The 26,563-nt window shown below is 41.7% G+C and overlaps 1 protein-coding gene across 2 annotated transcripts in view; it reads left to right on the top strand.

The window, feature by feature from the left end:
- Positions 1-18,997: 18,997 nt before the first annotated feature.
- Positions 18,998-26,563, top strand: part of FGF5 (fibroblast growth factor 5) — a 26,582-nt gene continuing 19,016 nt past the window's right edge. Inside the window, exon 1 of one of the 2 annotated variants that reach the window (XM_004383111.1) lies at positions 18,998-19,517. In XM_004383111.1, coding sequence (XP_004383168.1) covers positions 19,154-19,517 — 364 coding nt within the window. In that variant the 5' untranslated portion in view covers positions 18,998-19,153. The remainder of the gene's footprint in view (positions 19,518-26,563) is intronic. The other variant, XM_004383112.1, reaches the window with a different exon arrangement.

Raw genomic sequence — 26,563 nt, 5'->3', positions numbered from 1 at the left:
ACATGAGGCTGAATTCTTTTAGGTAGAACTTTGTTGAGAATTTTGCATCTATATTCATGAGAGATATTGGTCTGTAGTTTTCTTTTTTTGTGGCATCTTTGCCTGGTTTTGGTTCAGGGTTATGCTGGCTTCATAAAATGAGTTCGGAAGTATCCCTTCCTTTTCTATTGCCTGAAATAGTTTGAATAGTACTGGAATAAGCTCTTCTCTGAAAGTTTGGTAGAATTCTCCAGTGAAGCCATCTTGGCCAGGGATATTTTTTTTGTTGTTGTGAGTTTACCTTTTCTATCTCTTCTCTTGTTATGGGTCTGTTCAGATTTTCAACATCACTTTGTGGTAGTTTGGATAGGTATTGTGTTTCTAGAAATTTATCCATTTCCTCTAGGTTTTCAAGTTTTTTGGAGTATAGTTTTTCATAATACTCTGTTATAATCCTTTTAATTTCAGTTGGGTCTGCTGTAATGTCACCCTTTTCATTTTTTGTTTGGGTTATTTGAGTCCTCTCCTGTTTTTCTTTTGCCAGTTTGGCCAGTGGTTTGTCGATTTTGTTGATCCTTTCCAAGAACCAACTTTTAGTTTTGTTGATTCTTTCTATTGTTTTTCTCTTCTTTATTTCATTTATTTCTGCTCTGATCTTTATTATTTCCTTTCTTCTAGTGGCTGTGGGCTTTTATTTATTTATTTATTTATTTTGCTGTTCTCTTTCTATTTGTTTGAGTTCTGTAGTTAATGTTTTGATTTTGTCCCTGTCTTCTTTTTTGATGTGTGCATCTTTTGCTATAAATTATCCTCTGAGGACTGCCTTTGATGTGTCCCAAAGGTTTTGATATGATGTATTTTCATTCTTGTTTGATTCTAGGAATTTTTTGATTGCATGTCTGATTTATTCTATTACCCAGTGGTTTGTAAGCGAGGTGTTATTCAGTTTCCATGTAATTGATTTTTTTCCCTTGCTCTTCCTCTTGTTAAATTCTACCTTGTTGGCATTATGGTCCAAGAAGATACTTTGTATTATCTCAACATTTTGGATCTTGTTGAGGATTGTTCTGTGGCCTAAGATGTGGTCTATTCTAGAGAACATTCCATGTGTATTGGAAAAGAATGTGTACTTTGCCACTTTTGGGTGTAGCGTTCTATATATGTCTATGTGGCCAAGTTGGCTGATTGTACCTTTTAGGTCTTCTGTATCTTTGTAGAGTTTCTTTCTAGATGTTCTGTCTTTTACCAAGAGTTGCATGTTGAAGTCTGCTACTATTATAGTGAAACTGTCAATTTCTCTTTTCAGTGCTATTAGAGTTCGTTTTATGTATTCAGAGCCTGTCATTCGGTGTGTAGATGTTTATTATGGTTATGTCTTCGTGATGGATCATCCCTTAATCAGTATATAGTGTCTTTCTTTGTCTTTTACGGTGGATTTTGTTTTAAAGTCTATTTTATCTGAGATTAGTATTGCCACTCCTGGTCTTTTTGGGTAGCTGTTTGCTTGATATATTTTTTTTCCATCCTTTGATTTTTAATAAATTGATTTCTTTGTTTCTAATGTGTGTCTCTTGTAGACAGCATATTGATGGATCCTGTTTTCTTATCCATTCTGTTACTCTCCATCTCTTTATGGGTGCATTGAGTCCATTTACGTTCAGTGTAATTATTGATATGTGTGAGTTTATTGCTGTCATTTTGTAGTCCTTTTTTTTGTGGTGCTGACTTTTTCTTTGTTCCTCTTACTCTCCTGTACTGAATTTCTTTTGTTTGTGTATTTTTTTTCATTTCTTTAGTTTTTGTGGGTTTTGTTTTTACTGAGACTTTATGTTTTTCTTCTTTATTTTGATGAGTAGGTTTGTTAACTTTCTTTGTGGTTACCTTGAAATTTACTGTTATCTTCCTAGGTTTGAACCAGTCTATTATTAGTTGATCTCGCCTTGCCTTCCTGTCCATTGGAAGGTTCTATACCTACACTATTTTTTCCCTCTTTTATTGTTCTGATGCTGTTGTCATTTACTGATTAACCTTTCTGGGTCCCTGTTGTAATTCTTTTGATTTTGGGTATTCCTTGAGAGTTCATTTCCTAGGCTGGTATCTGGCTGCCACAATCCTGTGTCCTAGATTCAGCCTGTGGTCTGATGTTGTTTGTTCTCAGATCAAAGGACTCCCTTTAATAATTGTTGTAAGTTTGGTTTGGTTTTTGCATAGTCCCTTAATTTGTGTTTATCTGGAAATGACTGAATTTTGCCATCGTATTTCAATGAGAGCTTTGCAGAATATGTTATTTTTGGCTAGCAATTTTTTTTCAAGGTTTTATATATGTCATCTCATTCCTTTCTTGCCTACATGGTTTCTGCCAAATAATCCGAGCTCAGTCTTATTGTTTTTCCTCTGTATGTGACTTTTTTTTTTTGAGCTGCTCTCAGGATTCTTTGTTTGTCTTTGATTTTGTCGAGTGTGATTATTATATGCCTTGGTGATTTTCTTTTGGGGACTATCCTATATGGGGTTTGTTGAGCTTCTTGCATGGTCAGCTTTTCATCTTTCATGATATTGGGGAAGTTTTCTGTCAGCAATTATTCAACGATCGTCTCTGTGTTTTCTGTTTTGTCCCTTATTCTGGAACTGTGATCACTCAAAGATTTTTGCTTTTGATTGTATCCCACATAATTCTCAGAGTTTCTTCATTTTTCCTTGTTCTTTTTTCTGATTTTTCCTCAGTGTTGTATCCAAGTGTTTGTCTTCAATTTTTCTGATCCTGTCTTCCATCGTTTCAAACCTGCTCCTCAGCCCTTCTATGACACTGTCCACTTCTGAAATCTTGTTTTTTTTATCTTTTGGATTTCTTGTTGTTGTTGTATGATTTCTAGTTGTGAATTTATTTTGGCATTTTGTTCCTGTATTATTTTCTTGAATTCTTCCATTTTTTTGTCTGTATTTTCCACGAATTTGTCTATTTTTTCATCATTTTTTTTGTCTTCTTTTTGCTTCAACTCTTGGATAATTCTGAGTATTAGAGATTTGAATTCCCTATCAGGTAGTTCTAGAGTCTTTTCTTCTACTGGAAAGTCATCTGGTGTTTTATTTTGTATGCCTACTGGAACCATCCTGTCCTGTTTTTATATATGTTTTGATATTGTCTGCTGTCTTTGGGGCATCCGGTAGTTATTTTCCTCATTTATTGATTGTAGATTTGTTTGTTTTCTCCTGCTTTTTGTTTTATTTGGTTATGTCTGAGCAGGCAGGCTGTGCATTCTTTGTTGTTTGCTAATGAGTGGGCATGATACTTTTCACTTCCTTCTCCAATTGGCAGGGTGAGTCACTCAGGTATGGTAGAGCAGGGCAGATCCAGCTCATGGGAAGTTGCTGGGATGGGTTGTTTGTGGCACGTACTAGGGTCAACAGGGCGGGCCGTGAATCAGTGCAGGGCAGGTTCTGGTAGGTTGTGCCTATGCTGCTTGGGAGTTTGATGTTCAGCACGTGGTGCAGGTAGGCAAAAAGCGGGGAGGGGGGCGGGGAATGTGATGTGTGGAGCTAAGATGTGTATGGAAAAGAGGAGAGAGAGAGGGGAGACGAACAGGAGTCAAAACCATACACACACACAAACAAAAAAGTGTGCTAAGGGAGCTTGCTGTTGGAGTGGAGAGATGAAAGACTGTGAAATGGAGAAAAACAAAAAGAAAAAGGGTAAAAGAAAATATGAATAAATAAAAATTAAAGGAAAAAAAGAAAAACCCCCAGGGATCCCACTGGTGCAGCTGGTAGGACTTGGGAAGTTGCTCCTAGGTTGTGAAGTACAGTCTGTCTAGAAGGGGTAGAGGTGGCACACAGTGTCAGGTATTCAGGAGACAGGAAGAGAAGGTAAGTATAGTTAGATGAGAAACTGGAAATGAAGAAAGACAAAAAGGGAAAAAGAGAGAGAAGAAAACAAAACAAAGAAACCAAAAAAAAGAAAACTAAAAAATAAAACAAACAAAAAAACTGAAAGAAGAAATGCCCCCAGGGATGTCACTGTGCATCTGGACAGAGTAAGGGAATACCTCCCAAGCCACACAGTTCTGCCCGGCTAGAAGGGGCTCCCAAGCCAAGACAAGAAAAAGAAAACAAACAAGAAACAAATCAGAACAGAACAAATCAGAACATACAAACAAACAAAAAAAGCCCCAGGGTCCCACCAGAGTGGTGGCATGGGCCGGGAAGTAGTTTCACAGTCCATCGGTGCTTCACAGCCTTTCAGGAAGAAGCAAAGATGGCACACGGAGCCAGGTATTTGAGAGAGAGGAAGGGGGAGTTGTGAGAGGTAAAGAAGAAATCTAAAGAAGCAAAAAACAGCAACACCAGCAGCCAACAAATGGCACTCAGGGAGCCAGCCAGTGTGGGCAGGTGGAATCCAAGCGACACCTGGGTGAAGCCGGTGCTTCCTGGCCAAGAGACTGTGGCCTCAGGAAGCATAGAAGGTCAAGTAGGGGTGAAGAAGGGTGGGGTGTGGGAAAGCATATATTGCAGATTACCTGTTGTTGTGTCGTCTGCTGGTAATTCCATGAAGCTGCTTTCTCATACCCCCTGTTCACCAATCTCTGATAGGAGTTCAAGATGGTGGATCCGTGCTGAGGTAGCTGATAGGGGACCTCTGCATGTATCTGTCCTCGCTGTCTGTTCTTGGTCAGGTTTTTAGTCCATTCAGTGCTTGGCTGAGTTCTTTATGTCTTAATTTGATGCTTACTGTTTCAAGATTGATGTGTCTCTGTTTGACTTAGTTTTTCAAATCTTTTCTGTGAAGGGATGGCTATGTCTATAGTGCTATGTCGCCTGGAAGTCTTTTTCCTGTCTTTTTAATGACCTCTTGTTTTCTTCATGTATGATGTCCTTGATGTCATTTCACAACTCATCTGATCTTTAGTCATTAGTATTCGATGTGTTAAATCTATTCTTGAGATGGTCCCTGAATTCAGGTGGGATATACTTAAGGTTGTACTTTGGCTCTCATGGACTTGTTCTAATTTTCTTCAGCTTCAACTTTAACTTGCATATGAGCAATTGATGGTCTGTTCCACAGACCATCATTCTTGTGACTGATGATATTGAGCTTTTCCGTCACCTCTTTCCACAGATGTAGTCGATTTGATTTCTGTGTATTTCATCTGGCGAGGTTCATGCATACAGTCGTTATTTATATTGTTGAAAAAAGGTATTTACAAGGAAGAAGTCATTGGTCTTGAAAAATTCTATCATGCGATCCCCTGAGCATTTCTATCACCAAGGCTGAATTTTCCAACTACTGATCCTTCTTCTTTGTTTCCAACTTTCACATTCCAATCACCAGTAATTATCAATGTACCCTGATTGCATGTTTGATCAATTTCAGACTGCAGAAGTTGGTAAAAATCTTCAATTTCTTCATCTTTGCCATTAGTTGTCGGTGCGTAAATTTGAATAATAGTGTTATTAACTGGTCTTCCTTGTAAGCTTATGGATATTATCCTATTCTGCCAGGTTTGTACTTCAGGATAGATCTTGAAATGTTCTTTTTGATGATGAATGCAATGCTATTCCTCTTCAAGTTGTCATTCCTAGCATAGTAGACCATATGGCTATCTGATTCAAAACGGCCAATACCAGTCCATTTCAGCTCCCTAATGCCTAGGATATCAATGTCTATGCATTCCATTTCATGTTTGATGATTTCCAATTTTCCTATATTCATACTTCTTACATTCCACATTCTGATTATTAACAAAATGAGAAGAAACAGAAGAAGCTGTTTCTTCTCATTTTGAATCATGCCACATCAGCAAATGAAAGTCCCAGAAGCTTGACTCCATCCACATTATTAAGGTCAACTCTACTTTGAGGTGGCACGTCTACCCTAGTTGTCTTTTGAGTGCCTTCCAACCTGAAGAGCTTATCTTCTGGTACTATAACAGACAATGTTCCACTGCTATTCATAAAGTTTTCACTGGCTAATTGTTTTCAGAAGGAGACCACCAGTTCCTTCTTCCTAGTCTGTGTTAGACTGGAAGCTCAGCTGAAACCTGTTTGCTGTGGGTGGCCCTGCGGCCGTGGGTGGCCCTGCTGGTATTTGAATACCGGTAGCCTAGCTTCCAGCATCACAGCAAAACTGAAAACTGACAGACATGTATCTATTTCCTAGGATCAATTAAAATCTTAATTGTGGTGATGGTTACATGAATATGTATTTGTCAAAATTCATAGAACAGTACACCAAAAAAGAATGAATTTTACTCTAAGTAAATTTTTTAAAAGCAAAAAACAAAATCCAAATTAATTATAGCACTGACTGTTGTTGGACATTTGCCCTTTCAGCTTCATCTTGAAAGGCAACAAGTAACATATAAGTGCGCACAGGATTATGTGTGCTTCCTGGAGACTCTAATCTTCCCCTTGCAAATGGAATGTTTGCTCTTGTTTTTGTCTGTATGATTGATTGTTTCATACTGTTAACACAAGAGGGGCTTCTTAATAGGGCTTTAGTATGTAGACAGGCTAGGAAAGTCCCCAGAAGAGAAATATGTTTTTGTATTGGACTGATTTGACAAATAGGGTGTCATTTTCAAGCTTTATTCTGACACTAAATGACAGGTGCCTTTGTTATCTAGAAGAGATAGGGCTGCACTCAGTGGTAGAACACATGATATAGGTGCCTGAATGCCATCACCCCAGTCACAGGAAGACATGTGAGATCATTATTTCAAAGCCTGCAAAACTTGCTTACCATTGTTGTTAAATTGGAGGCTTGTCTTTCTCTGCCTGTCATCTGATGCTATTGTCTCTGATATTTATGACAGAGGAAACCCCTTGTGGTTTTTACCACGGAAGTTAGTGTTTTCTCTACCTTTCAAGAAATAAAGAAATCTGATCTAGAAAAGGACATTTACATGAGTTTGTTGATTTACAGAAAAATGTGACTCCTCCTCTCCTCTGAAATGATTTCCTTGGAAATCTGAGTGTAAGAAAAGAGGTATTGCATTTTGATGATTCAGAATATTGAGGCGTGCAACCTGTGAAACACTGACGGTACTGATTTGTTTATGTGTACTAGTTAATTTTCACAGTTGTTATTAAAACAATGTTCTAAGGTAGAAGTTATTACTGTCTCCATTTTACAAATGAGGAAATTAAGCCCAGAGAGGTTAAGGAACTTGCTTCAGGTCGCAGAGCTAGAAGATATTCAGAGAGTGTGCCTGCCCCAAGGATGGTGCACTTTTCGTGCCCAGATAAAGTCGGTCTATGGAGATGAGTGATGCTGAATAACTCACCCAAGCAGCCGCTGATGATAATATTTAGATTTATGTTGATTTATTCCTGTTGGATGCTAGCAGCTTGTGTCAATTTGTATTGGGACCTTAACACTTCCTAGTTGCCAGTATTTACATAGAAAAGCATTTACATAGACAGCTACATCAAAGGAGTCCCCCAGAGTTTTGCTTAGTTAACAATAGTGCTTTCAATGGCAACATATTAGGTGAGAAACAATTGCAAAGGAACTGAGCTTACCTCCCCTCCTTAGTTATAAATGCAAAGGTAGTAAAGATTCTTAATAACAGTTTCAAATGTCTCTATATGCTTTACTTTAGTAACATATCAAGGAGATCCTTGCCATTAAAATAGATGCCTACTTTGTGATTTCTTTTTTTCCTTAAAACACACCGACCTTTGGATTGTTAATCTTAGACATGTCCGAAACTTTTATTATGCTAGTGCCTGGTTATATTAAAATACAGTCCTGTGGCTCATCTTCCACCACACAAATCAAAGCACATTACTGATGAGGCTTACTGCAGTATTAGACTCTAAACTACTTTTTAAAAAACTTTGAAAATTAATCACATGTGGGGAAAGCTCTTAAAACTGACAAGGTTAATCTCTCAGTTTTTCTTATGGAGAAACTGAGGTGCAAAATGGGTTAGAGTTCTCTCCAAGTAATCTTCTCTAGCAGCTCAGCAACTATGGGGTTATTCAGCTCAATCAATGTGAGGTTATTTATTTTAGGACACAGAGCTTTTACTTTCGTGGCATCGGGGTGGCTATGACAAAGATATTCTGATGCGGAAACCTGAAGCGAAGTCCTTTTATTTTAAAGGGTGGACAGGTCATCTCCACAGATTCATACATCCTGGCAACTCCTGCCCCTGCTGGAGGTCATCTAGTCAGAAAAGATAACACAACAGTAACTCTTGCTGCCTTTAAAAGGATTGCTATTTGAGGAAAAGAATTGAAAATGCAGATGGACTTTTTTATTTTCCTTTCCTTTGGTGCTTTGGTGTTGCCCTTCGGAATAAGGCAGATAAATCTCATTCACTCTATAATCGTCAGGTATTCACTGGAATGGTTTTTCAGCTGCTGAAATCCCTGTAGGGAATCATAATCCAACCTTGTAAAACACTGCTCTTCTGCCACAAGGTATGACATACAAGATCATTAATTTCATTTGTTTTACTCTCTCCATTTCTCCAAGGCAAGATAAACTGGTTAAAATATGCTTATACTTGTACATTAGACGTTTTTTTTGGTAACGTATGTTATGGAAGTACATTATTTTGATATATTTATTGTAAAACTTATATTTGTGTAATGATTTGGCAATAACTCACACCTGTGTTCTTACTTATTCCTCAAAACAAAGGAAATCTGAACAGAAGTTATTACCCCGTTTTCACAGAAGACAAAAATGAGATTCTGAGGTGACTCAGGGTGTGTGCGTCTATATGTAGGGATGGGCTGTAGAATTAGAATTTCAGTATATTGCTTTCATCGTGGGGTCTTTTCCACTACACCCCCCTGCTGCTCTTACAAAATGAACTAAGTGTTGAAACACGGCAAGCTTCCACTCCACTCTGCTGGCATTTTAAGGAAATTTGGAGCGTTCGCTGTTTGCTTTGCTTCTTTCTCAAGTATAGGTACCACAAATAACCAGCTGCATTTCTACCTTACAGGCCTCATCTTCTGGTATCCAGTCCTTCTGTGTATGGCAATTATTATGAAATTCAAACAAGAAATAAGGTTGAAAAAGTTAAATGTGTTTGGTATGGGCATGTGTATGTGAGAACAAGATTGAACCCCCTACTTCTCCTTTCCTTACTGAATTCTCTTGCATTTACCTAGTCTATTCATGGGATGGTGAGGGGTGGAGAGAGCTGTGAAGGACAAGTAAGGTGAAAACCAAAGCAGAAGGAAATAAAAGCAGGATCTCAGTAGTAGTTTCTTTCAATAAATAAAATGTCTGAGCTACAACCCTGTTTCTCTTTGTTCTATTCTACCTGAAATCTTATAGAGTATAAATTGAAGTGCCTGCGAAGCGGATGTTTTGGCAATGGACCTGAAATAATGTAGCCCAAGTTGGAGAGTGGGCTTTCAACCATCGGGTTCACTTATTCATTCAATAAACATTTATTAGGCCTCCACAATGTATCATGCATTATTCTAGGTGTTTGGTAAATATTTGTGAACAAAACAAAGATTCTTACCCCATAGATGTTACATGTTTGCATATACTTGTTAGCATACAGAAGTATATCCTATAATATGTTAAACCAAAAAAACAAATCAGTTGCTGTTGAGTAGAACTGCCCCATAGAGTTTCCAAGGAGCGCCTGGTGGATTCAAATTGCCAACATTTTGATTAGCAGCCATAGCACTTAAGCACTACACCACCAGGGTTTCCAATAGTATGTTAGTAGGTGATAAACACAGCAAAGAACAATTGTAAGAGCATGGCACCTGCAGTCAGATTGCCCTAGTTTGTGTCCTAACTCTACCACTTCCTAGCTGCCTTAGTTGGGTAAATTTCTTACTCTGTCTCATCATCTATAAAATAAACAAGACAATAATTCTTATTCCATGAGGTTGTTATGAGCATTAGATGAATTAAAACCTGACCAGAATGCCTGGCCCTTAGTAAAGGCCATGAAATCGTTCGTTAAATAAATAAATAAATGCTGGGGGGAGGGGGGATGAAAAGAAAAGCAACATGAAGTCACTAGGGAGTGTATGGAGGACGTTGTTTTATACAGGATGATCAGGTAACATTTGAAAGGAAACATCTGAGTAAAGATTTGAAGGGGATGAAGGAGTTAGCAAGACAAATATATATATGGAGAGCATCCTAGATGGAGGAGAAGCCCTTGTGAACGTTCCAGGTGGGAGTCAGGCTGCGAAACTGGACCAACTGCAAGGAAGCCAGGACAGCTTGAATGGAGTGAGCCTGGGATCAGGAATGAGACTACTGAGGAGGATTTTAGCTCTGATTTTGAGTGAAATGAGATGTGATTTGTGGTCTTAAGCAGAGGAGTGGAATAAACTGACTTTTATCTTTAGAAAGATGACTTTGATTGCAGTATTGGAATAAATTGTAAAGGGGCAAGGCAGGGAGACCTGGTCATCCATGTGAGAGGTGAGGGTGGCTTGAATGAGGGTGGTGGCAGTGGATATGGTAAGAAGTGATTCGATTCTAGATATATTTTGAAGATAAAGCCAAAAGGAGTTCCTGATGGATTGGATATTGTGTGTGTAAGAAAAAAATCCGGGATGAATCAAGATTAAAAGTTGTTTTAATTATTTCTCCTGCCTGCCCTCCTTCCTTCCTACAGTTTTCTTCATCCATCCCCATTTTCACTTTATATCTAATGCCAAGAGAGCCCCTGAGTCTAGGAAGAAGAATTCTATTGTAAGAAAGAGAGAGTGGCTTTATGAGATACAATGAGGCAGAAGAGAGAAGCAAAATCCATCTGGAGGAGGAATTCTTCTGGCAACTCCTCCCACAGAATATCCTGGAGAGCAGTTCCAACCGGAAGGAGGTACAGATGGAAAGGCTCAATTGCCGATACTTGTAATACCCAGCTCTGTGGGTAATTTTTCACGTGATGAAGCAGGTTAAAGAAATTTCCCTGAGATAGTATAGACTTCTATATATCTTAAGCATGGGGAACAAAGGGTTCAAAAATCTAAAGATAAGTGTTCATGCTAAAATCTGTCTTTGAAAAGCTATAGGCTTTTTATCTCCTCTCTCCCTCCTTGTCAAAGTTTTTTTTCATTTTGTCCTCTCCTTTCTCTTTGGTTGAGTAGAAGCCATATCTAGATAAATATCTAGACTGTCAAAGAATAACAGATTACTTCAGGAATTGATACTAACTTTTTCTGTTTTCGTTGTTAAGTGCTGTCAAGTCAGCATTTGTACGTATGTCAGAACGAAAGTAGCTCAGTCCTGCGCTACTCTTAAAATAATAGGTATGTCTGTGCCCATTGTTGAGGCTACCGTATCAATCCATCTCATTGAGGGTCTTCCTCTCTTTCACTGACCCTCTATTTTTACCAAGCATGAGGTCCTTCTGCAGGGATTGGTCGCTCCAGATAACTCGTCCAAAGTAGGTGAGATGCAGTCTCGCCATCCTTGCTTCTAACAAGGATTCTGGCTGTATTTCTTCCTTTTTCTAGTGATGTCTGTCTGGTTGGGTCTATCTGTCTCTACACATGGAACCAGCCCAGTACTACCAATATATTCAAAATGGTGGTTTTGTGAAGGAGATGCCATATGGAAAAAATTTGACTTTGCCTCATTTTTCATGCCCTCCCAACATTTCTTGGCTTCCTTCCTTTTTCTTCTTACCTTTCCTCCTCCACTTTCATCAGCTGTATATTCATCCAAAAAGTTATTTAGAGTTTGATGCCTCAAAGCCCTAGTATCTGTTAAACAACATGCTGCTTTAAAAAGGAATTTTCCTTGAATCTGACCTCATTTACTCACTCATTAACAGATGTTGTGGCCCCAGGCTGCATTTCTCTGGGAGTAGGGAGAGGAGGCGGAAGGGGCTCATAGACATCTTCTGTCAGAAGTCAATGAGCTGTCATTCAGCCCTCCATGGTCCTAAGCAGGTGCTCCTTCCTTTCTTCTGACAATAGCAAACGTTCCCAAGACCCCCCAGTGACAGCCCCTATGTTAGTACTTAGTAGCTCCACTGACAGGTGTTTCTCTGTATAACCAGACAACAGGTGTTTGCCCAGTGTAGCCTGCCAAAAGCCAGTGAACTAGAGTAGAAAACAAAGCCCATTTGCAAAAATGATTACTGTAATTAAGAGCTATGGTCATGCAAACGATGAAAATACATACATGCTCATATCACACTCTCCCAAATCCTCAGTCCCCTGGACAGAAGAAATGCTAGACAACAAATTATCCAGCATTACAGTGTACTTTTAAACATTCTCACTTCTTCTGGGGAGAAATTTAAATGATTATTAAAGCCATTCCTCATAATACGAGGATCCTCATTTAGGATTTACGTTATTCTGCATTTGGGGAATTACAAGGCAATGTATGCTGAAAGGAGCTTGTCTTTAAAGTACTTATGATTTACTTGAGATCATATACCAGTAAGAACAGTGAAATGACAAAGCAATAATTGAACCACAGTATGTTTTGTGGTGACCCTCGTTACAGTGCAGAGTTCCACTGTATGCCCCCTGACTCCCGGCAGGAAACTGCCTCATAGACAGCCAAGAAAAATTCTTGACTGGTATATGCTGTATGCTCCTCAGCCCCTCCCTTCAGCATTATATAGGAGTTTCAAAGGTAGGGCAGATAGCAGGGTGGCTTATATAAGAGAAATTCTTCTTTTTTAAAAATTGTAAGCATAGACTAGTCACTCATTTATTTTTTTTTTCAGGAGCTAAGCTAGAATCCTTTTACTGCTCTGATCTGAGCCAATTTACTGGAATGAAAAACAAAGGGTGGTGTGAGCCAAGGGCAAGGGCACATTAGATATTAGAAGTCATGGACTTTTATCAATGCAATTTTCATATTTTGTATATATGATCACAATATTAAAAATAAATTATGTGTGAGGCCCCTCTGTTCCATTTTTAATCTCATTTTGTGTATGTTTGAGTGGGAGCTGGGATAATGCGTAGGGAGCTCCAGATATTAGATGCTGTGATTATCAAATACTTTTATACTGTGATTATGGAATGAAAGATCTAGGACTTTCTGAGCTAGCTATTTTACAAAAAAAAGATTGGATGAAACAAAAAGTACCTCTCACAATTAATTCGCTTTTAGTAACCAACGGATCTAGAGACCACCAGAAGGGTATTTATTTTTTTGTTTGTAATAGCTTTTGGTTAGGCAGAAATCACGTTTTGTACTTCCCAGAAAGTGTCTGATATTGGAAAAAGTATGCAAGAAACATAGAATATGACAACAAAAGTTTTCTTGGGCAAACAAAATTCACCAAAGCCTAGCATCCACTTGCTGTTGTTGAAGACATCTTTCAAATTTTGCACACTTTCCCCACAACAGCTGCATTTCCAATTTTGGTCTCCCATCCGTTTTTAAACACTGAAGGAAAATAAGCACCTTATCGTGAAAAAATAAAATCAAATAAAACATAGTCTGTGTGGACTGACTCGCAGACTTCGTCTGAGAAGTCAGCTTTGATCAAATTACTTTCTGAACAAATGGCCTTTGAATTGGGCGGTGAATGGAAAACACACACATCCTGGTTTCAGCAGCTTCCTATCTGTTTATTGCTATTACCAGACTTGGTCTCACCTTCCTTCTCTCAACCCTTTCCCATTTGGCACACAGAAGGATGTCCTGGAACAGGGTATGATGCTTTCTTTCCCTCTATCCCCCACCCCTATTTTTTTGTATGAGTGTCCATTTGCTTATGGCTCCAGAGAGATACAAACCAAACATTCAGAATCTAGAGCTATTTGCATAGCAGCTATTCCAATTCACTCTCTTTTCTCCATAGATGATAAAATCTCTGGTTCCCTACCCTCCTTTCCACCTCATGCATTTTTTTTGGGAAAGTCTGACTGAAAGTATCCCACCTCTCCACAGATGCTTAGAATGTCCTCTCTAGACATTATTAAACACAGTCTGCGCCAGGAACAAACCCCCTTACAAAGGGCAGAGTGGACTCTACTTGGGGAAGGGATGGTGGCATGATCTTAATTCATGACTTTTGCACCCATGTGTAATAAGCAGAAGGAACTGCATCCTCTGTTTTCTATGATTGATCATGGGAAGAATAAGGGGCTTTTAGTACCTTAAGGGGAGCCCTGGTGGTGCAGTGGTTAAGAGATTGGCTGCTAACCCAAAGGTCAGCAGTTTGAGTTCACCTGTGGCTCCTCAGGAGGAAGATGCAGCAGTCTGCTTCCCTAAAGGTCTACAGCATTGAAAAGACGGCAGTGGGTTTGGTTTTTTGGTTTTAGTACCTTAAGTGAGTCACTGGGTGATTCAAAAATCTGTGAACATGGACTAGTCACTCATTATTATTTTTTTTTTTTTCAGGAGCTGAGCTAGAATTCTCTCACTGCTCTGATCTGAGCCAATTTACTGAAATGAAAAAGGGTGGTGTGGGTCAAGGGCGAGGGCACATTAGATATCACATTAGCCGTTTGGTCAATGGCTGCTAACCAAAAGGTGGGAGGTTTGAGTCCACCCAGAGGCACCTGGGAAGAAAGGGGTGATCTGCTTCTGAAAAATCAACCACTGAAAACTCTATGGAACACAGTTCTACCTTGACACACATGGGTCACCATGAGTCGAAATCAACTCAAAGACAACTGATTGTAGTACTTTAAGAGTAGTTGTTTCTTTGCGATTGGAGGTTGTATATTGAGATCACTGGGACCTGCAGCACTTTGGGACTCAGTGCATGGATGCACCAGAAACTAAAACAAAACTAGTCACCAGGTTAGCTTGAGCTTTGTAAGAAAAAGTAACTGATTTTATTGAGTCAATTCGGGTCACAAAAGCCCCCTTTCTAGTAGCAAAGGCTAGCTTGCCTTCCGACACACAGGTACAAAGGAGGCCAACTGCTGGTTGCCATTACACAATATGCCTTCCTGGAGTGGAAGGGGAGGGGTTTAACCTCAGGACCTGCAGGGTTTCTAATCACACCCTCTTCTCCTTCCATGTACACTGTGATTAGTCTCAGTCTTTGTTTCCTTCGGACACGTTGCCCTTTTCACTCTTCTCAGCCTGCTCAAGCTTTTTGTTGCTATAGTTGCTGTCAGCCTGGCTGGTGAGAAGCCAGGCCTGGAGGAAATAAAGGGTCCCGGCAAGAACATGGAAGAAGACCCCAACACGGTCAGCTCCTCACACCTCCCACAATGTAACTGGGCCTCTGTCAGGTCACTGTGGGGCCACCGGAGACCTGGTTAGCAAAAAGTGATACTGCTCTTGGGATATAGCCTCCAAATGTGTAGGAGCTGAGAGAAGGAGTGCAGCAGCAAAGTCTTTAGGGTCAGGTTCAAAGCAGCCCTCCCAGGAAAACATTCTGAAAGTAGCTGGGTTCTTGTCTGCTTGGATTAAGCAGAGAAAATCAAACCTTGCTTTCCATTGCACTGTGTAAAACCTCAGAACAAGTCAACCTCAGAATGCTCACCCTCCAAGAGATAACTGAGACACTAGGAGCAAGGGCCAGAGCACCAAGCTGGCAAGTTGTTGAGTCTCCTGGGAGCTGCCTAGCACCGCCTGGAGTTGCTAACTCTCTCCCACTATCTACTTGTTGTCTTTCGCAGCACAGATGTACTAGGATGTACCTGGCCCTGGTCTTGCCTCCAGAGCCCTGGCCTCAAGGAGTGAGCCGTGGTCTCTGTTAACAGCCAGAGGAAGGATGTAAATAGTGAGCCTGTCCCTCGGGCGAAGGGAAGCTTGGGCACTGACTTCTTCGTCCTGATCTCCTTAGTCTTTTGAGTTCCAGCCTAAAGATACAGGTATCTCCCTTTGAACGGATCCCGGTGCTAGGGACTGGATCAAAGCTGTAGCTACAAAAGCGGTAAAGCAAAATTCTCCTCCCGGTTTTCGGCAAAACATTAGGGGAGGCAAGGAAAGGAGGCTCCGATGCCGAAAGTGAGCCCGAGGGGGTGGGGGCCAGAGCTAACGCACACGCTGCCAGGCATGGAGCCACGATGACCCGTTGGGTTGTTTTTTGGCTTTCGGTCAGGTGGCGCTGAGCGGAAATCAGTCTTTCGAGGACCATCTACTTTATCTCTGCGGGTGACCAGCTCATGAACCTTCTCCCCTACCTTGCTTCCCGGGCCGGGAGAGCGCAGGAATTAGGGAATCGCGCCGCACACCAGTTGTTAGCGCTCGCCCTTGCGACCTTGACCAAGCTCGGCGGTTTATAAATGGATGGCGGCGGGAACGTCCCCAGCCAGGGGGTTTATGGCGATCCGCTTTCTGGAAAGTCGCCAGAGAAAAAGTGGAACAGGCTTGCGCTCTTTGGGATGGAGTTTACGCTAATGAACCCAGGTTAGCGGAGACCGTGAAATGAGAATCTTTGTGACCTCAGATTTACGGTGAACCTGACTCCACCGAAACCCGCTGCGCGGCGGGAAAGGCACGGCGCAGTCCACGGCGGGCGCGGTCCAGGCCAGGAGTAGCCCTGGCGCGTTCCTGCCGCTGCGGAGCGGGAGGGGGCTTGGTAGCTCAGCGCACATAACAGGCATGGTGTTACCTTCTCTGTTTCAGCTCTTTGCAGGCCTTTTTTCATCGCCCGAATATACCTGTAATCCTCTTGTTACACATTTTAAAAGCTTAAAGTTACCTACCCTACTTGGTTATGCACACCAAGGATGATTCTATTTTAAGCGCAAGTGTATGTGCGCGCATCCCTTCCCCCCCCCCCCCCCCCGCCTCCATTAGTGTGGACGAGAATTGAGAAGCAGCACGAGGTCCGGTTTGCCAAGCTCTGATCACTGCCCACAAGAGCGGATCAAGTCTCCTCTCCTTTTAGTGGGCCCTGGGTTCCTAAAGCTTCACCCTGGGGCTCCAGAGGAGTCCCGAGTGCACGTTACCACCCTCCATGTGGAAGTGGAACCAAGCAGGTGTTGTACTCTTCCTGGGCCATCTCTAGGAAAGGGTGTGGTTCCTAATGAAGATTCAGTTTCAGTTCAAGTCGGGCCCTTGAAGCTGAGAAGAAGAAGAAAAGACGAGAGGCTGAATTTCAGCTCAAGAAGCCTGACCCCAGAGTCATCTTGGCCTCTCCGGTTTGGAGAGGGGGCAGATGGTGCATCTGGGGAGGGAACCACTCTCCTGTTCTCTCAGCCAACTACTCGGGAAGAAGAGAGGGGAAGAAACAGGCAGCCGGATTTGCTTTGGAAAATCATTGCCACTGTAGGCATCCGAAGTAGATTGTCACTCGTGGGGGTAACTTTCTAATGGTATCCAGCAACACTGATGGTGCCTTAAATCCTAGCAGCTTTGTCACAGACCCAAGGGTACTACCAGCAGAAAGTGCAGTGCCTAGGCTCAGCATCCCAGAATCAACCATCCCCGAAGGAAGCACCTTCAGCCAAGAGGACCGTTCTGAGGCCCGCATGTCTGTTATGAATGCCCACTTTCAGAATCACTGTGTCAGGATCTGCCTGCCCTCAGAAGTTAAGGCTGAAGGATGGGGCATAAACCTAGAACAGTGAAAAGAGAAGGAGTGTTCAAGCCAGTACAGTAATTTATATGGTGTGTCAAGGGCTTTGTGCCTCATGGTATGCATATCTATGTGTTTTGTGTCCTTTCCTCCCCACAGTGGCTTCCCTGTGTTGTCCACTTGACTTTCTGTTTTAGAGCTGCACTGATGTTTTAAGTGCTCTGGCCGTGGAAGAATTCCGATCCTGAAACCTCTACATGAGTTTTATACACTTTTTATTATTGAGATACGATTTCTTACGTGGGTATTCAATAAGATAAGACCATATCTTTGCATCAACCTTGGCTTATGCAAATTGACCTTTGTCGGTCTATATCAAGGCCTTTTCATTAAAATAACCAATGCATAATGTACCAGAGCGTAGTCTAAAGCTTCAAATATGTTTTCAGACAGAAACATTCCAAGAATTCGAGTCAGGTATGTTTCTCAGATAAATGACAGTCGAGGCGTTGCATACAGGGAAATTCTCAGTTCTCAGGTTTCCCGAAGTTGAAATCCAGCGCGCTCGTCATTAATCATGCATTGGGGCTGGTACTTCAGTCAGTGGCAGCTCTGAGTAAGCTGAAGCGAGCCATTAGCTAATCCTTCCTGCCACTAGGATCACGGGGTGAGAGAGGACTACTGGGCTGTCAGTCACACGTGTTGGTGCGCAGACTCCTGCCCCTCTTGCCGGGGTCCGAGCGCCGGTGTGCATATTCAGTCACCCTATGAGACATAGACCGAGAGCTTCCCAGAAGTAAAAAACAAACGCTGCATAACGTTCAGCACGACCAAGAGTTTCCACCAGGAAAGGAGTTCGAATCCGGGAGTATCGCTCAGGGTAACTCTCTAAGCGCTGTAATAAACCCACTCTTTGGTTGCTTAATACGTCAGTAACAACAACAACAACCTCCAGCAACAACAAAAACAGTCTTCTCCCCCAACCGCGCCGCGCCAAAACTTTGCCAAGTTGGGCTTCGAATCCCTAGTTCGTTCGCCTCCGAAAGCACTTGGCGCGGTGGGATCCCTCGGCGGGCCCGAGGTTCCTCAGAGATGCCCGGGAGAGGCACTGTGATAGCGGAGTCGGCGGGGGAAAGGGAAGAGAACCTGGCAATCGGGTCCTGGTTGGGCAAGAGTGCGTTGCTGGGACGCAGGTGTGTGGCGGAGGTGGGAGAGGACGAGGAAGGAGGGAGAGATGCTGTCGAGCATCCATTTCTACATTGCACTCCCTACTCCCGCCGCTACCCTTGGAGGACTCAGCTGCTTCCGCGAGGCTAAATTGTGCGCGGCGTTGGCCCTGGTTAGGGGGTGGCCAGGCTACGCGTGAGAACTGCCGGGGTGCGTGGCCCCGGTGTGGGCGCACCCAGCGTCCGGAGTGCAGCTTCGCGCCGCCAGCTTCTCCTCCCACTCACTCTCTCCCATCTCCTCCCTCCTCTAAACACCCCGCCCCTGGGGCTGCGGGGCTCCCTCCCTGTACCGGCCAGTTGAGTACACAAAGCGGCGGGTGAGGGGAAGCTTCGCTGGCGTGCACCGAGCAGTGAGATCACTGGCGTTATAAATATCCCAGTGCCAGCGCTGAGATCCGCTCGGGTGGCCTCTCTCTCTCCCTCTCTTTCTCCTGAGGCTATGTCCACCCCGTGCGGCAAGGGGGGCAGCGCCAGAGGCACGCCGCCGCCCGGGGGCTACAGAGCCCAGGACCAGCCCTGCAAGATGCACTTAGGACCCCCGCGGCTGGAAGAATGAGCTTGTTCTTCCTCCTCCTCCTCTTCCTCAGCCACTTGATCCTCAGCGCCTGGGCTCAAGGAGAGAAGCGCCTCGCCCCCAAAGGGCAACCCGGACCCGCTGTCACTGATAGGAGCCCGGGAGGCGCCAGCCCCAGCCTGAGCTGTAGTAGCACCACGTCTTCCTTCTCTTCCTCCTCTACCTCCTCTTCCACTGCGGCTACTCTGGGCAACCAAGGAAGCGGCTCAGAGCAGAGCAGCTTCCAGTGGAGCCCCTCGGGGCGCCGGACCGGCAGCCTCTACTGCAGAGTGGGCATCGGTTTCCATCTGCAGATCTACCCGGATGGCAAAGTCAATGGATCCCATGAAGCCAATATGTTAAGTAAGTTGCTCGCTCTTCTGGAAAACCGGTCCTAGGCGGGTGGCAGGAGACTGGGGAAGGGGAGCAGTTGGTCACTCCATGGGCCACAAGCGCCCCTTTCTGAGCCCTGGCCAATGGAACCTAGCTGGTCCCCGAAGCAGCCGGGAGGGTTGGGCAGAAACGCATTGATAGGACGCTCACACATGTACTCCTCTTGTGGGCAAGAGGAATGGCGATTTCTTAGGTGTAGGTTACCCGGAGACTGATCACACTCAGGTACCTTGTTTTCGGGTTTTCCCTGGCCCCAGAGAAGAACTTCCAGCCGGGTTTTTCCTGGCCCCAGAGAAGAACTTCCAGCCGTGCCTGGAGGAAAAACAAAAATCTCAATCCTTTTCTTTTTTCAGTTTCTGTTTACCGTCTGCTTATGAACTAGGCTGACATTTTTTTTTATTAAGCATTAAAGTGCATCCCTTTCTCTTCCCCATGACTGAATTTGTTTTTCTCCAAGAACCAAACCTCAAAAACCTTCCCTCCAACCATTACCATAATCCTAAATTTATATCTGTGTTTATACATACACATACATACATTCTAGGGCAGACTAGACATCACCTGCTTGGAAGAAGACAGTGATCTGGAAAACTGGACACGTTTGGAGAGGAGACGTGATGGACATTGCAAATTATTAACTACAGAGTTGGGCTTAGCAACGTTTAGTATCTTAAATTCATGGCAGCACCTTGTTAGAAAGAGTGACCACTCTTTAGTTCCCAAGGACAATTAGGGGGAGGTTCTTTATTTTCGAAGAAACTCAGAGGACGTTCAGTTCGGTACAGGTATAAATTGAATAGGATTATTTTTAAACCAAGTTTTACATTTTCTTTCGTATCTTTCTCTTTAGTGTGCTCTCTTTTCCTCCTTTCTCATTTTCTCTTCCCTGCCACCCAATCTGCGTTTCCAGGCCATCACAAACGTTCTGCAGGCTCGTCTCACTGCCTCTAGTAGCTGAGGGGGAGATGATTTGGGTTGTGTGAGTGGTTGGGGCGATCTCTGCCTCACTTTTCCTCTATGGGGCCAGATCGCTCTTCCCAAAGGGTCAGTCCACCAGACAGAACCACAGAGGGGCCTCTGAGATACCCAGGGAGAGAGGAAACGCGGCCAGGAGATAGCGCTGCACACCTTTACTCGCCCTCTAGTGTAGCTCCCTGTAGTACCTAATTTTCTCCGCCTCAGACTTATGACCCCAAGGGCCACTGGACTTCTTCCCCAGGCTCCGGAGGAGTGCGGGCTCCACTGTCGGGCTGGCAACCTGGCAACCCCCAGGAGGAGCCGGGTTGGAGGCGCGCAAGTCTGTGCGCAATGCCTCCTGGGGTTGTGACATTCTGGTGTGGAAGACCCGGAGGTTCACGCAGGGAGAGGAGAGGAGAGGGTTCACGTCCTCCCTCTGTCCCTGTCTAGTCTTTCGGGCTGTGAGGCTCCAGCTGGTAGCGGTGTAGGTGGTGAGGTGAACTAGAGCACCAAGTGGGAGAGAGGGCCCTCCGCACATACCCCAAGGAGCCCCAGGGCTTCCCACATGCTCCCACGCTTTCCTTAGAGGAGCCTGCTTCCTCGTTTTAAGGTTTATTTCACGCATATCAAGTAACTTCCCACCTTTGGTAATAAAGGCGGGGTCTGTTGGGGTGAAGTGGAATTTTCCGAGATGTTAGGGGCAGGGAGAGTTGTATCTATTTCAGTATTTCTATTTGTCCCACCCAATTCTTTTCTCCATCAGGTATCAGAGCTTCTTACTCACCTCTAGCAATCTGTCTTCCCTTCTTACAGGAACACTTTCTCTATTCTCTTCTTATACTTTTTCCAGGAAACCAGCACCAAGAGAGGACAATTTCTGTGTTCCCAAGGAAAAACCCAAAGTTAGCATTTGGCAAACACCAGGTTGGAGTCCAGGGGCTAGAAGAGTGTGTCTGAGGTGCATTTTGGTGTATGGGGATGTCTGAGAACAAGGCTTATTCTGAAGATATTCATCCTCTCCTCTGCAGAGAATCCATAAGGAACAAAGAAATATACTTGGAATTTAGGCCTTGCCAGATGAGAAGTTGTAGAAAAGCGTAAGAGGGAAAATGAGAACAGATCAACAAAGGGTACATTTAGGGGAAAAAGACATTGAATAGTATCTGTTATTCCCAAGGTACAATTTATTTTAAAAATCTTTGTTGGAAGATACCTGTGAAAGAAGAAGAGCATTTCCTAAACAGAGCCTAGATAAAACTTCCTTAATTTAATCCTTTCTTAATTCATTCCAGTTTACAATAGCCCTTCAGATTTTCGTCTCTGGGTGTCTTTCACATGATTTGTGTTTGTTGTTCCTTGGTTTGTTCATTCATTCATTCATGCATTCAATATATCTACCTCACTAGGCTTGACATTTTGTTACATTTGTGTTAGTTTTTTTTGTTTTTTTTCCTTCCATAGATTTTTCTCACAGAGAAAAGCTTAACTTCAGTGCTTTGAATCACAGTGATTTTTCTGCTTTGTGATGTCCGGAGTGTCCTATACCATCTCATACGGTTTTGCAGCATTGATCAATGGAAAAAAAAAAAAAAGGAATATCTCATGTTTAGTAAGATGGTATGAAGTTTGGAAACATAAAATGGGTCTCCTTCCTTAAGCAGCTGTGAAAGAGAACCAGGTGCCTGCTCATTGTGGTTGGTCATTTACCTTTTGGAAGACAGGAAGATGGTTTCCTGACACTTTTGTAAACTGAAGTGTTGGCCCTAACTGTTGCTTAGAGTATATGAAGAAACGTTTTTCGACTTAAAGTATATGAGGAAACAGTTGTCTAAGTCTCAGAAGAGAGACTGAGAGAGCTGGGTCAGGGACCATAGAGGATAAATCATGAGTTTTGCCTCATCATCTAATCCTACTGTCTGTGAGTTAGCAGTGATGGAAAACTCATTCTTTAAGTCACAAGCTTATTACCTCAGAAAAGAGTCAAAGCTTTGCCATAAAACTGCATTCCAACAGGTTCTTATAAACCCAGTCACTGTAATATTTATCAGATAGAAAGATGAATGCATGTGTGTTTCACAACTATCATTTGACATTAACATTTTTGCAAATTGTAAGTATTTTCAAGTTCCACCATCAAAAGCACAGTGTGGTCGTTAATTTTGACATACAGTTTGTTTAGTGTGACTATACAATTGACATACTGTTAGGTTCTCTTACACAATAACTAATCTAAGTTTTGAAGACAGAAAATGGAATCAAGCATATTACATATAAACCTTTATTATTGGGAAATGTTTAGGAGGAATGAGAAAATAAGGATGAGACAGTTTTTAAGATCTAATATTGCATAGAAACAAAGGCTTTCCTTTTGTTTATCTGATTTTGAGTTTAGTTTCAATACAATACTTCTGTTGACTTGTCTTGGGCTATTGAGGAATAGACAATCAGGTAATTCTGAATTTAGGGAGGAAAAGCTTAAAGCTATGGCTACACAAAGTCAAAATGTTCACACAAAATATGAAAATTCCAATAATATATTTTGACTACACAGAACCCTCAATTTTACTGATTTTGTGAATAATCTGAATTTATTATTTAGCCCACTAAGCCTAAGTAAGCCAGAATCTATAACTGTTGAATTGAAAGACTCAGGTAGAAAATTACTGTTATAAATTTTATCAAAGAATACTGTTAAAGTAGGTATTTCAAGACTCATATTTGATATGGATGCAAGTAGAGAAACTTAAAGTTTTTAATCATTTTTCTTTGGGGATTTTTAGATGAGTTGTTTAAAGCCTCTCCGTACATGAAATATCTATGTCTCTCTCTATCTTATTCATTAAGAAATGAGAGAAAAGGGAGAAGTCTATATAATTGTATCTATCACCATCAACAGAGTCCTATTATAGTAAAACCATCTGGAGAGGACTTAGGCCAAAAAAAAAAAAAAAATCAGATATATATGTTCTTACTGAAATAAACTTACTTCAGAATTCATCACTATGCTTGTAAGTAAGGGGATTCAACAGTCTGTGTACAATCTGAGAGACACCGAGAAATTCTTACCTTATAAGACCTCCTGAAACCTAGGTGGCTACACTGAAATTCCAAGAGAGAATGCTTTTATATGTTAGGCATTTCTCTCTTCTTTTGGGCCTCTTGAATATGGATACCCAAGGAAAGATAATATATTGTTACTAGTATTTTAATGTGAATTAATTTATACTGCATCCCACTCCAAACAGAAAAGAGCCCCAATAGCAAGAGAATATTATGACTTGTGTCCAAACATTTGTGCACATGGAGTATCCTGAAAGAGAAAAGAGGGGGTAGTGAGAGGGTCAAAGAAAACAATCCAATTCAGGATATATTCATGAATATCTCTGATTGGTAAGACAAAGTTGACCTTCCACAGTTTTACTTATTGATACCATATTGGCATCCATAAGGTGAATTATAAATTCCATCAAATGTATGAATACTGACTCCTAATGATATTGTTGTTAGTTGCCAGCTAGTGGGTTTTGCTTCATGGCTATCTTAGGTGTAATAGAATGAAACGTTGCCTGTTCCTGAGCCATCTTTTTGATCTCTGCTTTATTTGAGCCCATTGTTGTGGCTATTGACTCCTAATGATAGAAGTTGGAAAATTACTGAAGTTAAAAAAAAAATTGATTTTAGAGAAATGTTTTCTGAGAATTTATTTATGTGTGATTTAATACACGTGGGTTTAAAATATTATGTAGAATTCTTTAGTGAGTTACGTAAAGAGATTTAGCATAGTAAAATCAATAAGCCTGTGATCTCTTGGGAGCGGACAGAAGCTGAATTATGGGGCTTGTAGAATCTGCTCCAATGCTCTAGACAAAAAAAGACATCCAAAAATTGCTACTGAAATTACTTTGAAAATTATGATCTTAATAGTGTTCTCAATATTGTGCAAAAAAAAGAAAAAGTTGATCTTGCTTCATCTCTTCTCTCTTCTGCATTCCTCAGAATATCAAATAGATTAAAAAACAAAACAAAACAAAAACCATTGCCATCAAGTAGATTACAACTCATAGTGACCCTATAGGACAGAGTAGAACTGCCCCACAGAGTTTCCAAGGAGCCCCTGGTGGATTCGAACTGCCAGCCTTTTTGGTTAGCAGCCATAGCACTTAATCACTATGCCACCAGGGTCTCCTCAAGTAGATTAATACATGTATAAGTATGTTCTTTTCAGCTCTCAGTTAATATAATTTTCTTAAAATTATAAAATCCTTTCATTCTCAGGCAATTCATCATTTTTATACTGGAACTTACTTGAAGAAAAGAACTTGCAGTATCTAATAACATAATAACACTTTCACATATATTATTTCAACTTTTCCAATAATTAAAATTCATTACAATGCAAATTGTATATAACACGCACACAGAAGAACAGTCAATGTACAAGTTAAATGAATCAAAATAGGTATTTCTTAAAAATAGAATATAACAGTATTATATTTTTATGTCAGTAAATATGTGTTGTTTTTGTTGTTAGGTGCTGTGGAGTCAGTTCCAACTCATAGCGACCCTATAGGACAGAACAGAACTGCATCATAGAGTTTCCAAGGAGCAGCTGGTGGATTTGAACTGCTGACCAGTCAAGCTCTTAACCGCTACACCATACATAGCATTTACATTAGATGAACATTTATGGAGCCCTTTTATTGGAAACCCTAGTGGCGTAATGGTTAAGAGTTCCACTGCTAACAGGTTGGCAGTTCGAATCCACCAGGCGTTGCTTGGAAACCCTATGGGGCAGTTCTACCCTGTTTTATAGGGTTGCTATGAGTTAGAACTGACTCAACAGCAACGTTTTTTTTTTAAATCCCTACATTGTAAATGTTAACCTGCAAACACGTATGTAATGACAATTTTATCTTTTATACTACTATGTATTTTTTTCACTAAAACACAAAAGATTTGTATTTACAAAACCAGATAATATTCACAAAAAAGGAATATAAAACTTCTAACAAGCTAGAACCATAAATAAATTGGGAATGAATGTATAACCAAGTCTCCACTCCTACCAACTCCATATTGTCTCTTTTGTATCTAGCATTATACACATACCCACTTTTTCTTGTTGTCTTTTTCTCCTTTTTTTTTTTTAACACACATAGGTACAAAGTATTCACAATCACATGCCCTAACTCCCAAATATCCAAAACCATTAATGCTGCTCTCAGTATCACTCTGTAATTCTGATAGAAATATAACTTTGTATCAGATGTTCTAGTCATGCTTTAGTAACAATATTATTATGATTATATTACATCTGTGTAGTGTATTTAACTTTACAAAGCAGTCTGTGTGCTTCATTACTATTTGATCAAATGATAATGCTTTGAAATCTTGTAATGTGCATCACAGTCAAATAATTCGTAAACCAAAATCTGTTGTAAATAGCATTTTGAAAACATTTTGAAGAAAAAGATTCACGGGACACTGTTTTCTTTAGCAGTTTCTTCCTAAAAGCAAAAGTGTTGTTGTTAGGTGCCATCTCCGACTAATGAGGACCCTATGAACAACAGAACAAAACACTGCCTGGTCCTGTGCCATTTTCACAATCATTTTTATGTTTGAGCCCATTGTTGCAGCTGCTGTGTCAATCCATCTTGTTGAGGTCTTCCTCTTTTTCACTGACCCTCTAATTTACCAAGCATGATGTTCTTCTCCAGGGACTGGTCCCTCCTGTTAACAATTCTGTCTTAGTCATCTAGCGCTGCTATAACAGAAGCACCACAAGTGGATGGTTTTAACGAAGAGAAGTTTATTTTCTCACGGTTAAAGTAGGCTAAAAGTCCAAATTCAGGGCGTCAGCTCCAGGGGAAGGCTTTTTCTCTCTGTTGGCCTTCTCATCAGTGTTCGCCCGGACTAGGAGCTTCTTGGCACAGGGACCCCAGTCCAAAGGACGCGCTCTGCTCCTGGCACTGCTTTCTTGATGGTATGAGGTCCCCCTCTCTCACTGCTCACTTCTGTCTTTTATATCTCAAGAGATTGCCTCGGGACACAATCCAGTC

The sequence above is a fragment of the Trichechus manatus genome, unplaced genomic scaffold (genome assembly GCF_000243295.1).
Source record: "Trichechus manatus latirostris isolate Lorelei unplaced genomic scaffold, TriManLat1.0 scaffold00105, whole genome shotgun sequence".
In the NCBI taxonomy this organism is placed as follows: Eukaryota; Metazoa; Chordata; class Mammalia; order Sirenia; family Trichechidae; genus Trichechus; species Trichechus manatus.
This window is presented reverse-complemented; position numbering and strand designations above follow the sequence as displayed.